The sequence below is a fragment of the Psittacula echo genome (assembly GCF_963264785.1).
Source record: "Psittacula echo genome assembly, chromosome: Z".
Lineage (NCBI taxonomy): Eukaryota > Metazoa > Chordata > Aves > Psittaciformes > Psittacidae > Psittacula > Psittacula echo.
The window spans coordinates 85,382,378-85,398,732 of NC_137742.1; the positions used below are offsets into that span (position 1 = coordinate 85,382,378).

Here is a 16,355-nt window from a genome sequence, read left to right on the forward strand (position 1 = left end):
CTCTGCTTATGGACCAAGCCATAAAGTCTCACCTGACTTACAGGCACCAGACTTTGTTGGCAGTATCAAAAGCAAATGGCCTTTATTTAGATCTATACACAAACCATTGTTCTGTGTAAATGGTGGCTGGACAGTGACAAGTAAAGACTTCATGAGTAACAGCTAGGACAAAGATAGATCATACTAGAAAGCAGAGAAGAGCTCACTGATCATAATTCGCCCATTCCCACCCTGAATCAGATTGGGTAAGCTGGTTCACTTTTGACTAAGTTCAGACCAAGATACTAATTTTCTTTTGTTAGAAACTAATTCTGTGGGAGTAAGACAAGGCTGTTGTACCTTCTGCATACAGACCACACAGACTAGTGTTCTGGAGCCTGCAATTCTGGCTACTGTGAAAGAGTGCCTCATATCAACAGTCACTGCTGCTTTCCAGTGGTACCATCTTAAGTCTTTAAGCCAGCATTTCTGATTTTCAGTTTTGTATAAATTTGTCTGCTTTATCAGTTTCATGAAAGTCTGTGTGCACCAGATCAGCAGTAAACTGAAGATGTTACTCCTCTCTGTAATTACAACTTCACCTTTGCTAAAAGCCAATGCAAATCCAAAGTGACTGGATGAAAACTGTATTATAAGCCTCAGCACAGACTTGCTCCTCAATTCTGTTGGCAGTTGGGAGACATTTATTAGTGCAAAGACTTTGACCAGGTATTTGGAGGAAGTAAAATTTAAAGAGAAGCTTAAAACTGACAGAGCTCTTATATTCCGACCTCACCCTCTAAAATTGGCACACCACCATTACCTTAATCATTTGCTTGCAGACTCTCATGAGTGTGTAGTCCAATTCCGGATCCATCATCTCTGTCTCCTGCAGTTTAAACACCTTCTGGTGGCACCGGGTACTCAACTGCTTCTTGATTTCTTTCAGACATTCAATAATCTACAACACAGTATTGTAACTGTAACAGACACTGTTGACATGACTCTGTCATATGCTGCAGAAAAACCACAGCTACATGTTCCCCTAATGGCCATCTTCACCTGATTTGTGCAGTTACATTCCCAATGCCTAGATTTTATCAAAAGTCATTATCAACACTCATTTCCAGTACTTGCGTTAAGCTCATCTTTATTCACAAACATTTAATGAGATGAAGAGAGTCACCTGGACTTACTCCAAAACCCCACACCTCATCTTGCAGACATTAATGCCTAAGAAATGTTTAGCAACATTTGCAGTAACCAGCTGCTAATAGGTTAAACTAGCATAAACTGAAGAATGAAGTGCTCATAGCACTGCATTCACCCACTATTAATGCTTGTGAATCAGTGGGAAAAAAAAACCAAAAATCCAACACAACCAAACCCAAAACATTTAAGATTCCCAAATGCTGCCAAAAGACTTCTGTGACATCAAACTGAAAATCTGAAGCTGCACTCACAGGTGCAAAAGTGTTCCTCAAAGGCTTTCTGAAGTGAAAGTACAAATTAAACTTGTAAATTATTTATAAAATGCATTACCTGAGCATTGCCATAGGGCACGTTTTGGCAGTAATTCTTGATGTCACTTTTACAAGCCTCATACAGTTCTGGTTCAAGTCTGATATCCTCAGTCTGCAGGATAAATTACAGTATGAATATTTAAGTACTACTCTGAAGACTATTTTACTTCGTTAATCTATTAAATAGAGCCCTCTACTCACAAACAGCAACTCTCACAACATGCAGGCCAGTTTCTTTGAATTTAAGGGTCTTGGGTGTGGGAGGTGATGCTAGTGGGAAATAAACTTTGAAAATTCATCCACTGACTTTTCACAATGAAGAAAGGGTTTAAACCAAATTCTGTAGATGGCAAGTTTTTTCTACTGCTCCTTCTAAGAGGGTATCAACACAAATGTTTATTTGTCCAAGACAAATACAGTCTTCTCATGTGAAAGCTAAAGGACATTATTAGCTACCCATCTTCTGGGTGATCTGGAGGATGTGAGTGAAGTTTCCAGCTTTTAAGTGATGCCCAACCAACATTTGAATTCTTCCATACAAATGCAAGACTGCCGCCTCTTCTGATACGGGTCTACTTAAGGTGAAGCTTTAACACTCAAACAGTAACTACTGGACAAAGACCTGAAGAGTTTATTGCTGTAAGCACTGCAGCCGGAAGCTGAGAGGCAGCCTTGCCTACCAAAACAAATATTCCTTCTATTTATCCACTGAGCAACTTGGAGCAGCTGGAGTGGAGTTGCTTCATCTGTGCTTGTTTCCTCAGTCTATAAAATGAAGCTTTTATTCTCTCCTAGAGGACTTTCAGGCCATCAGCATGTATATTAGGTAGCACACTGCTACCTAACACTAAACATAATCCTTTTTAGCTGAAATTCCAATGACCATTTAGCTTGCCTTAGCCTTCATGAGACTGTATGTAAGGCACTAAAACAGACAACCATCACTTTCACTGTGAAGGGCAATTCTCTTGTTGTAGGAAGAGTAGAAAAAATAAGTTAGATACATCTTACAAATGAGCTTTTCCCCTGCCCCCCCAGAGTGGACAAACCAGGAAGCTTTAAATGAGTGACCTCGCTAGAAGGCACATCAAGAGCTTCATGCATGTTTACCATCTCTAGCTCCTCAACACGCAGCTGTTTGCGGCACTTCAGAGAGACCCTGTGCTCCTTGGCATCTTGCAAAGTATCATTGCGCACAGTTGTGCTCAGACAGATTACAACATCCACCCTGTAGAAAAGAAAACAGCTTTTACTCATAGACCTTTCACTTAGGTCAGTGAAGATTGGTGCTGGATCACCAAATCAGAGAAACTCACCCCAAGAATCCAAATACAACATGAATTACTTGTACCGGGCTATAAGTAAGCACAGATGCACAGCAATGTGTAGAGTAACTGGACCACAATTAAAACCCTAAATCTGATGTTATTTAATTAGAGTCTAGATCAGCAGACAGGAAAATACTCAAAACCCCACCACATTCCTGCAAAGCAAGACTTCTGCTCTCAAGGCATGTGAGCACTTCAGAAAATCTTTACTTCGCCTCAGGAATAAATGAAGGTAATACATAGATGGCATTGCAAGCAATCCTGTTGCATTATGGGAAGGGCATGTCTATCATAAAATGAAAACAATCTTGCTAGCCATGAACAGGGTTGACCTTGGGTGCAATTTAGCCTTACATCATTGCAGCAGGCCATTAAAAAACCCCTTACACTGAAATGAATAAACCAGCTAAAACCAGGGGGTATCTTCCCTTTCCAGATCAGCAACTGGAACAACAGTAGAACATCTTAGAAGACAATGAATCTAGCGAGGATATAAAATGTCTTGGGACATGCAGTCAATCAACTGTAATCATCAGCTATTTTCGGAGCATGAAAAATAAAGAGGACAGGCTTGTATGCAACAGTAAAGCAGAAGTAATTTTAAACAGGCAGGCAATGCCTCTACCTTAAGCATCTGCAGAACACAGTAATTAAGGCAAAACACATAGAACAATCAGCCTTTAAAGGAAATCCAGCACTTTCTGTCCTATCATAAAATACCCTGTAACTTTATTACATATTTATACAATCAGATAGCCATTTGGTCAGGTACTACATACTTTTTTTTGATGTTGGGACAAAGTTTCAGCACATCCTCCTTGCAAGCCATTTTAAACTTGTATGAGAACCTAAAATCTTTCATTTGAACCTGTAAGAGAGAAATGAGGAGAAAAAAAAAAACAAACACCCCGCTTTGGTCACTTGGAGGAAGAAAACAAATGGAAAGTGCTGCTGAAAGAACACTTGTTGAATCATGCAATCAGCAAATTCTTTTTGCCCACAACTTATTAATGAGAAAACAAGGAGAATGCTGCACTGCTGACGAATTTGAGACCTTATCTACCAATACCAGGGAGGAAGGAAGACCTGAAAATAAATCTCCCCCAGCAGGGACCATTTATGATCAGGCATGCAAGTACAACTGTCTGAATTCACAAGAGCACTTTAAATACAGTGGGAAATCAATCTTGAAGCAGGAGGGGGTTCACAATTAACAAATTCCTGTCAACATCCTCAACAAACAGAACAGGCTCCCACTTATAGCAGAGAAAAGCTTTGCTTACCAGCTGAAAATGAGTAACTCCAATTGCACATTTTTCATTCATTTCCTTCTGGTGTTTGTTCTGGATCAGACACTCCATCAGGTCCCCAGAATCAATCTGGTTATCTGCCACCTCCTGAAGAAGAAATGAAAGGCTTAAAAATGAGTTACTCTTATAAGTCATGATTTTTATGCTCCCTTAGTGACCAGGAAACAACAGAACTTACAGTCCCACTCTCTGTTGTGAGCTTAACCTCAGCATTAACTGACCACCCTAGAGCTGTACCACCCAACTCTACCGAACAGCTAGATCCATAGATATAGTTCAGGAAAGAACCATCTCAGGCACATGCGCACTCTAGATTCAGGAGAACATCCTGCAGAGACTCCGTGCTTACATGAACTATTACAGTTAGGTGTCTTCATTGCTATTTAACTACTCAATCCTAGAGCAATGTAAGGAGGTATTGAAACTGCAGCTGCACAGAGTGGAGTGGCTCAACACAGTGCTTGCAGGCAGGAAAAAAATACTAGTTTTACATTCACTGTAAAGAGTGATTTTTCCAATCACAGAGCAATTTTCATGTTCAGACTCTAGCTTTTATGCTAGGGTCTGACAACAGCAGAAGCACTAGACAGAACTAGGAATTTTTATTTTAGGGTTTTTTTTCTTTCCCAATTATGGATTTTTATAACTGTTTACCTCTGATTTTACTTTTAGGCATAGCAAGTACATCAAGAACTAATATTAAAAATCCAACCTCTCCCACAAAGTATTTTCCCCCAAAGATATTCACACTATCACAGATACTCACATGACAGAACGTCTGGATAATGGGCTCACAGGCTCTCATCAGCAAGGCTTCGATTTGAATATCCTGCAGAAAACATGCAGTATTTAATTTTCACAGTGAACAGTCAAGGAAAAAAAGTTCTGAGAAAAAGAAAACAAACCCTGTGGTTAAATTCAACCCAGTTTACGGGACTTGGACAGATGCAATCCATGCAGATTCACCTTGCAGCAAATTTTAGGAGATACATGGAACAGTTTGGGGCAAGACAGTCAAATATGCAGCTTCATAAAATAAGTAAAGCTGCTGACCTCACTGAAAAGCTGTAATGATGCACCTGGCAGTTATTTCTTGCAAAATTTTGGGCATGGGGGAGGGAAGTTGCAATATGGTTCTCTAAACTACTAGCAAGCAAGACCAAGAAATGAAGTCTCACGACATTATCTGGACTTGTACTAAAGGCAACTGGGTTATCTGTGCAAGAAATCTTAGCTTTGGTACCATAACCAATTTTTTAAGCAGGAGAAATTACACCACCAGCCTAAAATCCCGAACTGTTGTTCATTTCTCTTTCTCAAGAGCCCTCATGAAAACTTCCACTGCATGGGGCAAAAAGGATGGTTGGTCTGATCCCCAGAGAGCTGCATTTGTGCGCTATTCTAACTTTACTTTGATCCCCATCACTATCAAAATGACACACTTGACTAGACATGCTCCACTACTCCCTTTTTCCCAGGCTGAAAACCACTCACCTCAGACTCCAACTCAGTGAGATTTCCCACTATGTCTCTGCAATCAGACACCAAGTCATCAAGATGGTCCTGAAGGCATTCCAGCTCCTACAAAACCAGACATTTTAGTGTGTGATCCAAGAATCCAAGCTGACAATGTGGGCCTGAAATATTGTAACATATGTGAAACTGTCCCCTCCTAGTGAAGTCCTAAGTCTCATTTAACCCCAACTATTCTACGGGCACTCCCAGAACACATATACATAATAGCGATTTAGAATGTTGGTCTAGGATGTTATTGCTTGTTTTCAAAAGCTGCATGACATGCTTTCACTTCCAGAATATCACATTAAGCTTTCCCTTTGCCTGACCTTAATACAGTTTGTTAACCCAACCTACAACTTATGACGGGCACTTAAAAAAGACAATGGTGCATGCTCTACTGTTGGTGTACGGTCTGCTGTTGAATGGCTCCTTCCCTGCCATTCTTCCCTACCAGAAAACAGCCATTTACTTGAAAGTTTGTGTTGAAACTTTGTGAAGTAGCAGCAGATGTTAGTTCAGCTCTATAGAAACACAGGAAGCATGTCAGGATTTGCCAGATGTAAATGGGGTAAAGTTTATGTGGGAAATGTCAAGCCTACAATAAGAGTGTTACAAGTAAGAGTCAGGGTGGGGTTGCTTCACTAAAGTCCTTTGTGTTAATTATCTCCTTTCCTCTTCTCATTCCACTACACATTTGACCTACTGAAGCCATGCAGTAGGTGCAAAGCTTCTTTGTATCACCTCCACCTCTAGCGTAGATGTTTTAAACTGCACTCATTTTTAATATATTCTCAGCTAATGAAGATGACCCTTTATCCCCTTTTTGCCCTTCCCACCCTTCCAGCTACACAAGTAGCAGTGTTACTGTGTGCAGTACCTGCCCTGTCTCTGTTTTTTCACTGCACCACTTCCCTAAGTCAATCATGCACTTGTCCTGGAGGGCTGGGTCAAGCTTCACATCCATGGCACGCTGATGGAGGATTCTCTGGACCTCTGCTCTGCACTCTCGTGACAGCTGCAAAGAGGGGAAAAGAGCCTTAAGCATACAGAAACTGTTTCTGGATAAGTCAGAACAGTTCACGTCCTCAATACCAAAACGGAAGCCCAGAACAAGACAATATAGACCAGCTATAATTTCTTCTCAGCAATCCCTACTGCAGCACATCAGAGGCAGCATTTGCAAAACTGTGGAAGAAACCAGTTGTATAAAATCAAGAGATACTGGTAAGTTGCTTGTCAGACCTAAACGCACTGGTCAAAGCTGAAAGCTTCATACATTTAAAACTGCAGACCACTGCAAGTCACCTAACAGTCTGTGCAACAGCACTGGGTGAGTTTGTTTTCAAAGGCTAAATTTCAAAATGACAGCTGCTCCCTTAGTCTTTTTTCCACAAGGAAAAAAAAACATTCAAAAGCCTTTTCTTCTCTAATAGATAATTTGCAGGGTGGCTATTGTTTTCTTTGGTCAGCACAAACATAAAACCAAATTAAAATAGTCTCAACTCAGCAGACTAAGAAACTGCATCAAAAAAAATATTCCTTAAAGAAAGATGCTTTCAATCAATACTTGACCTCTGCCACAAAAGACGTTTTTAATCAAGCTGCAGAAATTAATCTGTAAGCCAGGAAACTGTATAAACTCCCCAGCTCCTAGGGGCTGGGCACACTACAGTGCCAGAAGAAACGGAACCAAGCACCCAGCTGCTTTCAGGGGAGTGCCTTGATAAAGGCACAAGAGGGCAGCAAACTTGTAAAGAGTAGCTCTGAACCAAACAAATGTGATGATGGTGGATCTCCAGGCTGGAGGGCAGCAATTCAGATCCCTACTGTCTTCTTCAAAGCCAGCATAAGCACATTCACTCACACAGTACTCTCCAAAGAACTGAAAAGATGCTTTGTATCAACAGAAAGAATCTGATGCAGTGTAATCTGAAGTTGTACTCCAATCAAAATTTAATTAGAAACAGCGTAGGAAAGCTGGGCTGGGAACTCCTCTTTGCATAAAACCAATTTTGCTGCTATGCTAGCCATCTGCAAGGAATCACATTCCTCTGGAAAGACAAGGGAAAGGACTTGCAGTGTGTCTAAACAGACATACACGAGCTGTTGTCAACACAGTTTCCCCTGCAGGAAACTGTCACATCTTAATATTGGCTATTTTATCTTACCAGAACAGACATCTTCAAGAAAATACACTTTAGGAGTTGGGCATATGAAGCAGTGCAAGTACCACCTACAGGTAAATGTTTTTAAGTAGCTTTTGTGAGTTCTTGCAGTTTTAACACAGTGTGTTCAACTTCCAAAAATATGTGCAGCTCTTCTATCAAAGAAGAAGTGGATCACTTACCCTCCTTCCCTGTTCCTCTGTGCGGTATGCATGCCTGTACAAGCAGGAGAAAACAGCCCCTGGAGGCATCAGCTCACTAGTCTCATTCCAGCCATGGGTATGGCAGAGACGGGAGGCATCTCCCTGACACTTGCGGTAAAGGACTGTATCCAATCTGCAATGAAAAGTTATCACTAGCACTTTATTCAAACCTTTAATGGTTTTCATATTCCTAAATACTTTTGAGGCAGAAAAATCCACTCAAGTTTCTATACACCACTACATCATTCAGTAGCAGTGTCTACCCAACTGGCCAGAGAAGCTGTGGCTGCCGCATTCCTGGCAGTGTTCAAGGCCAGGCTGGACGGGGCTTGGAGCACCTGCTCTAGTGGAAGGCATCCTGCCTGTGGCAGGGAGTTGGAACTGGATGGACGAACTTTAAGGTCCCTTCCAACCTAAACTAATCCAGGATTCTAACTGAACCAACAGGTGGCAAAATGCCTGTCACTGCATTTGGAGTCAACGTCCTAATCTTGCAAAAAAATTTCGTAATATCTTTAATTACAGACTAAATCTTCTAGAATTCTCTTCTGCAGCCTGCCAGCCAAATGCTGACACAAGAGCAAAGAAATCACCTACGGGATGTCCTAAAGTAGCAGTAAGGCAGGTATGTATCATGTTTTCATTGTGTAAATACTTCTGTGTGCTTTGTACTGCTGCCATTTTGAAAAGCCAGTTTCATAAAAATCTGAGATAAATTGTTGTCTGCTCTGGATTTGGGCTCACTGAAGACTCAGTATCCCTTGCTTTAGCATACAAGAAAACTGCAAGTGCAGATCTTTTAAGACTATGTCTAATTACATTAAAGCTAGGTGAGATACTGCCAAATTTCCAAAACAGATACTTTGGATTTCTGCAACACTTTAGAAAGCAAACATCAACCGGTATCAGCAGACAGTTATACAGATAACAATAAAAACAGTAAGAAAACAATTCCTACTCCATGCATCAGCTCTAGGTGCACAGTTAATAAAAGCTTTTATAAGCCAGTTGTAGGGAACAGTGGTTAAACAAGAAAGATGAGCTAACGTTGCCCTGCCTGCAATATGAATTACAATTATCTTTCCTTTCAGAAAAACACAAACACCCAATCTTCCTTCTTCCAATCACTTAAGTTTGGCTCAAGCAATGAATTATGATGGAAACATGGTACAGGCAGGAGAACTAGCAATGAAGGGAAACAGGAAGAGGAAGAAAATTTGCTTACCTATGGAGGCAGTGATCGAGATGAATAAAGAGCCACAAAGCCCTAAGCTCTCTGTTCTATAAAGCCCCAAGTATTTCAAAAGCAGAAGGAGCACAGAGCATGTCAGCTCTTAACTACTGGCAGTGCTGCCTTGCAGATACAACTGTGAGTCAGATTTTCTTAGCATTTGACTTGAATATCCTACGCAGTAACTGAAGCCCTGCCTTACACTCCTTATGGTCACCGAGAACAGTTATTCCACTTCTTGCAGTAACCCCATTTCATGTACCTTACTTCCTCACCTCTCAGTCTTCAGAAGAAAAGCCAAACACTCTTTCCTCACCGGTTACATTTTATCAAACTTATACTCTCATCTTAACCCACAGAGACAAAAAGAGATCTGTATGTATCTAAAACTGCAATTTTTTTATGAGAAAGTTTGAAAAGCAGCGCTCTAAAGGGAATTATGTCTGTTCTACAGGCTGTAATCACACCTAGAGAATTTGAAAAAAAGGCAGAAATGAAAGCAGGGAGCCTTTTGCACAGTGGCTTTTTATTATACTTAGTAGCCTGGTTTTCTTAAGTCCCATATTGTAGCATGGAGAGCAGATAAAACTGATAAAACACAACCTTCAACTTCAGTATGGCCAGAGCAAATTCTTTTAATTAAGGATGCAGTGGATGTCCGAGCTCAAACCTGACACTTTTTAGGATTGCTTCATTTCCAAGGGAGGATCTGATTTAAGTGGGCTTCACACTTTCTAAACATCTTTTGTTTCTACTGCTCTAGACAAGCATTAATACCCTACAGACCTGGCATCCTTGAAAGTCTTCTTTTGAACAAGCATAAGCTGCACGGTTTTCCAAGAAACTACTAATGCATACAAACACTACAAGTATCAAGGGAGGATAAATTTTTTTTTACAGTACTCACTTCCAGTCACGAGATATGAAATACTGGAGCTCCAGGAGCCTATGCTCACAGTCTTCTACCATCTTCTCAGTATACAAGTGCTCCATCAGGCAGGACAGAATCCTGCAAACAGAAGAAAGAAGTTAGGCAACAGACTGTTATAATCAAACTGAGCTTCCTTGTAAAACTTGGTGTTGCCAAATCAGCCTTTCCAATGAGCCATAGATAAGATGTAAAAACAATGTGAAGATCTTTCTCTTCCTTCATAAAGATTACATCTAAAACAACTGTATAGCACATTTGTACCCTCTTAAATTCCATTGGTTTAATTATCTCAGCAAGTCTGATGTACCACAACATTGTAAGGAATATCTTATATGAAGTCTGGCTGAGGAGACAGTAGGTATCAGACCTAAAGATAAAGGAGGCAACTGACTCTGCAGTACGGGTTTGCTTAATTGGCCTTTCAAGGCTTGTTACTTCTCTTTGTGATACTGCTCAAGACAGAGCTCAGTTCACACTTCCAACCCTGTATGAATTGCTAGTTTGGAGTCTATCAGTTCTGGAAAAGTTTTAGTATGTATACTGGTGAACCACACAACGCCCATGGGTGCCCAAGAGAAACTAAAATCTGTTGTGACTGAGAGCCACCTACATTGGGTCTCCAGATCGTATGTGCTTGCAGGCAGTCTGGATCACCGACTCACAGGCCTCGTTAAGTGCTCGGTCAATGCGGTAATCTGCACCAGGGTCGGTTTCTTGAATTAGTGTCTGAAGCTGGAAGAAATAAATTGCAGACAGGAAAACAAATTACCAAAATTATCAGAACAAGAATTCCTGCAGCCTCACAGCGTGGCAATAATATGCCAATAACAACACTACCAGGTATGGCCTCTGCTTGACAGTTGCTTATTTGAAGTGCTTGTGCTGCTAACTCGATTGTCAGACATGGGAGTTCAGCACTGCTGAACCCTGATTAGCATTATAAAGTAGTCCAGGAACACTGCATGAGACCAGTTGCATGCTGAAGGTCAACTGTAAACCTGGACCACCTACATACTGATTTACAAAACAGACCTGGTAAAATCTGAAGACTGTATTTTTGATCCATCTTATGCTTTGGTGGCAACTTCATCCCATAAGGCTGATGGTACCAAACTGTCATATTTTAATGGAAACAATCTACAACTGGAACCCAAATCAATCTTTAAAGACCAGTTGTCTAACTACAAACAAACCTTAAAAGAGTTTTTTTAATTGCCTGGAGAGGTCACAAAAGTTTACTGAAATACTGGATAAAAGGTCCTGTTCTGCTGCCACAAGAAGTAGCATTTCCTCAGGGATGCTTGTTCAAGCTTTTGGAAGTGAGGTCAACCACAGTTTGGTCTACAGTACAACATTATTTTTTTATTTCTATATATACATACATATATGTGTGTGCATATACATGTAAATTAAGAGCAGGGCATCAGGTTTTATCTACTTAAGACAAGTAATGGTATAAGTGAAAGATGAAAACAAAAACTTCCCAAAGATTTAGAAAGCAGGTTGCCAACTTGAAGCTGTGATATCCCAGCAGCACTCCCTTTGTGACTTCCAAATCCTTTCAACTGTGCAGGTAAATACAGTGCGAACAGTTTCATCAAGGCTTTTCTACTTGCAAAACAGTTATTCTGATTGAAGCTTCAGAAAAATAACTGTCTCTTATTAATAAGGAAACCTAATTTAGCATCCACAGCACTAAGTTTCAAAGTCCCCGGCATCTGAACCTGGGTTTGGGAGATACCTACTAGGAGAGGGGAAGGGAATTCAGGTAAATCTCAATTTATACTTTTCTGGTGCGTAAGTCAGCCCCATTTCATCTGCCATCAAGCTGTGAATTCCCAAAGACTGACATAGGGCAGACTGGTACCATCACTTGACAGGAAAACATTTGTAGCTGACAAATTTGGAGCCCAAAAAAAAAAAACCCACCCAAAAAAACCCCCAAAACATCCCCCCCCCCAAAAAAAAAAACTACCCAAAAAAACCCAAGCCAAAACAAGAAAAATCAAAAGTAAGACAGAGCTTGCTTAGAAGGCAACTGTACTCCAGCATCAAATGGTCTACACTTGTAACATCTTGCCATACGTGATTTCTGTTCCTTCCAACCCAAACCAGTCTGGGATTCTGTGAAGTGGTATGTCCTTTACAAAATCCGTTAAGAGCAGCAGGAGAAGGAGAAGAATCCATCTGTTCTGCTGGTGTACACACACAGCCTGCATATAATCGAGGCCAATACTCTGCACATAAAGGGATGGCATCTGATGTCAGATGTTTACATATAAAAAGGGATCAAGTACCATTAAGGGAATTACTCCCTCAAGGACCAATGGATGAATAAAACCTCAAACCTGACACTTTCTTACACACACAGCTTAAATAAACTGACCAGAGCACTATGCAGGCAGGATTCTTCCAAAGATCTCAACTGGTATTTTTGTTGCTATCAAGTGGAAGAGGCCAAAGCACATCAGGTACATCAGCTTGGAAACACCAGATCACCTTCCAGTTCTCCTTGCCCTGTTTTGGGCACTACTGCATGATTCCCAGTCCTGATTCTCAACCATGTGCAAGATGTGCAGCAGCAACCCAACTGCCTTGTCTGCAGGAGCAAGGGAAAAACACAGCACCAGTGCTAAAAGTGAAAGCTTTATAGGATTTTCCTCCTCCCACAGCAAACCCTTGCAAGCTGAAAAGCAGCTGGATAAGCTTTATAATCCTCTGAACTTTTATTCTGATATGCAGATAAATTAACAATTAACTATCAATTTATCAGCTGCATTAGAAATGGAAAGCAGAAATACCTGCACTTTTAGTAGTGATTATAGTTTGACATGCTTAAAGGACTGAAAAGAAAAAAAAAAAAAACAAAACACAGATGAGACCTGAGCAATATAAACCCCACATATTTAAAAAACAGTTTGCCAGCAACTCTAGTATAAAATATTACTTGCACTAAGCAACTCCACAGGTGCCAGACACTGCCAGTGCAGCTGTAGACCTTTTTAAGGGCTGACGCTCACAAAATCCAGGGACTCGCATATCTGCTTCTGGATGACCTACAGCATCACACAGGATCTCCATCTTCAAAGAACAGCATAGCAATGATATTTGCAGAAGACCATTTAATGACTGGAATGTATCCAAGTTGTATATGCATCCCCAAAGCAAAGAGCACCTTGTTTTACACAGGAAAACATGCTCCAGAAGTAGTACCTCCTTCTGTTCATATTTTTAACTTAATAAAATGCATGCCCCCATAGAAGTACATCCATAGTACAAATAATAGGGGCCTTATCTTATGAGCAGAAAGCTCATTCTAACACAATAATTCAAAACAGAACAAACCCAGCAACAGCCGAGGCAGCCATTACCATTAAATACAAAAATGCGAACAATACATGATTTAGTACCTCAGAAGCAGTAGGCAGCTATACAATAGCACCACGTCAGTCCTCAGGAACCCAGAACACTGGAATTTTTAGCCTATTCTTGCAATTATCTATTTCCTCTTTCCCATGCAAATACTGACAAACTAATTGTATTTTATAAAACCAACACCTAATTTGCTATGTTTTGCACAGAGAATAGAACAAAGGTCATTTAACGTGGAAGGGGACTCATGGACAATCTCTGCTATTTTATCAACTTAATCTACAAAAATAAAGCAGCAGCCTAGGTATAAGAGAACTGATAAAATAAACCCTATAGATTTCAACAGACATGCTTTTCCTCCTGAAGTGTGAAATCTCATCTTTTAGGGTCCCCTGCCTTCACTTTTGATTTGCTCTGAACACGCATTTCATCAGGAAGTTGTTCCCAAAATGAACTGATCTTCTGACAATTTGCAATTAATCAAGTTGCACGGCAGCAAGTTCAATTTTGGATTTAAATAGAAACAAGTATCCAGCCTTTCACATGAACACTGCACAGCATAAGTCATGCACTATAGCTCACCGCAGAAATGACTCAAACTGCACCAATTTGAGCCCCGCAGCTGCACCAGCACACCTGGTATTTATGCAGAAATAAGCTCCACCACAAAAGCACCCTGTGCCTTACAAAAATTTAACAGATATTCATTTATCTTTGATTATATACACAAACCGGTAATGTTTCAGGCTCAGGCTTTAAGCACCACTGTCACTGAAAAAGGACTACAGTGGTTCTGTGTATTGCAGGAGGTAAAGAGCATAAATCTCCCCGCATTCCTACAAGGGCACTACCACTCTCTAGCCATTTTTGGCATTGATGTCACTTTTCCAGGCTACAGGCCTGGAAAAAAGGTAAAAAAAAAAGGAAAAGCAGGTATTAAGTGCAAAAAAATAATATCCCATTAAAAATCACTAATGCTTTTGAACAAGTACTAAATAATTGTTTTCAATTTAAAGAGACTACAAACAGGATGCACCTGAGCTAAAATGGATGTTGAAAAAAAGAAAAACTATCCCATTTTAAAAAGGTATTTTGGAGAAAAACATTTCCTCCAGTGGCTGCAATGATAACATGCAGCAGTACATTGCACCTACCTACCCAAAAGTCCCATCTCCATCGTTTAAGCTTAACAAAATAGCAAAAATAAAACTGAATGGAAAGATGCTTTGGTAAGATTAAGTGCACTTCCAAGAACAGGGCATAAGGGGAAAAGGGAAGGAGACAGAATGTTTTAAAACTTATTAAAAAAGCAAGTTTTGCTACATCTTGCACCAAAGAGAGAATTCCATGACTTAAGAGCTGCTGGAGAAGAACTACTGGAGAGCCAGTACAAAATCCAGAGCAAACCAATCCAAAATGTATTTTTTGAGGGACTCCCCCCCCCCCCCATTATTAATGTGTTGCTAGATATCAAGTTACACTTCATACCACAGCAGTTATTCAACTGCCTCAAACATGCACAGGTACCTAGCAGAGCCAGGCTGCCTTTAGCATTGCAAGACAAAATGTTAACAGACAAATCTGCTTCTACCAACTGAGCAACCTAGAAAGGAAGCAACAGAAAAGCTGGAGTCCTCAGTATGGAAAAGACTTGGATCTGTTTGAGAAGGCCCAGAGGAGGGATACAAAAATGACCAGAGGGCTGGAGCACCTCTCCAATGAGGAAAAGCTGAGAGAGTTGAAGTTGTTCAGCCTGGAGAAGACTCCAGGGAGACCTGATTGTGGCCTTACAGTTCTTAAAAGGTGCCTATAAAAAGATGAGGAGAAGACTTTTTAGCAGGGCCTGTTGTGACAGGATGAAGGGTGATGATTTTAAATTAAAAGAGGGAGATTCAGGCTGGTTGTGAGGTAGAAATTTTGTACAATGAGGATGGTAAAACAGTGGCCCAAGTTGCCCAGAGAGGTGGTGGATGCCCTATCCCTGGAGACATTCGAGGGCAGGCTAGATGTGGTTCTGGGAAACCTGATCCAGTTGAAGATGTCCCTGCTCATTGCAAGGGACTGGACTAGATGAGCTTAGAAGATCCCTTCCAACCCCAACCATTCTAGGATTCCACGATCTTACCGCCTGCTGGCAATTCAGGCCAACATTTCCCTTTTCACCCCGCACTACTTTCATCAGGCAATGTAGGGTGCGTCCCTTCCGGTGCAGACCGGAGCAGTGGTGCTCGATCTCCCCGCGACAGCTTAGGATGATTTCTGGGCTCAGTGAGAAGTCTTCCATCAGCATGCGCCGGTAGTCCAACATTTCCCCCTGGCACTCGCTGCTCACTTGCCGACCTGAGCCAAGAGAACACACCATGATTCAGTATTAAGGCTTAGCAGAGGCCTCCTTGACCTATGCTACCATCATGCTGGAGGAAGAGGGATGATGTCCACACTCTGGATAACGCCAGAATGCAACGAACATGCTAAAGCAGATGCGCTGGGAATTAAACCAGTTGTTAGCGTAGCACCCATCATTTAACTAAAATACAGCCAGTCTATGGATTCAATACATGGTTTTTGTAAAGGATTCTTGAAAGATTAGGAGAATCTCATTTTGGATTTCATGTTACAGGAGTTACTTCTGAAGCTGCAGGTCAGCTTTTCCCTATGTGCTCAAAGGACTCATTCTTCAAGTGCAAGTTACCTTTGGTAACTTAACAGTTTGGCGTGTAACTGGGAGAGGGGTTTGGAGCAGGTTGGAACATTTTCTCCGAGGACAAAGTTTTCTAGAGCAACAGCACATACTT

At 41.0% G+C, this 16,355-nt stretch overlaps 1 protein-coding gene across 1 annotated transcript in view; it reads right to left on the reverse strand.

Annotated features, from left to right (window-relative positions):
• GLG1 (golgi glycoprotein 1) overlaps positions 1-16,355 on the reverse strand; it is a 92,657-nt gene that overhangs the window by 10,645 nt on the left and 65,657 nt on the right. Inside the window, exons 8-19 of the mRNA XM_080638799.1 lie at positions 15,686-15,900; positions 10,799-10,920; positions 10,165-10,266; positions 8,006-8,159; positions 6,536-6,673; positions 5,635-5,721; positions 4,907-4,969; positions 4,114-4,227; positions 3,610-3,698; positions 2,613-2,730; positions 1,522-1,614; positions 803-940 (exon numbers count right to left, since the gene is read on the reverse strand). Of these exons, the coding sequence (XP_080494925.1) occupies positions 803-940; positions 1,522-1,614; positions 2,613-2,730; positions 3,610-3,698; positions 4,114-4,227; positions 4,907-4,969; positions 5,635-5,721; positions 6,536-6,673; positions 8,006-8,159; positions 10,165-10,266; positions 10,799-10,920; positions 15,686-15,900 (1,433 nt within the window). The remainder of the gene's footprint in view (positions 1-802; positions 941-1,521; positions 1,615-2,612; positions 2,731-3,609; positions 3,699-4,113; positions 4,228-4,906; positions 4,970-5,634; positions 5,722-6,535; positions 6,674-8,005; positions 8,160-10,164; positions 10,267-10,798; positions 10,921-15,685; positions 15,901-16,355) is intronic.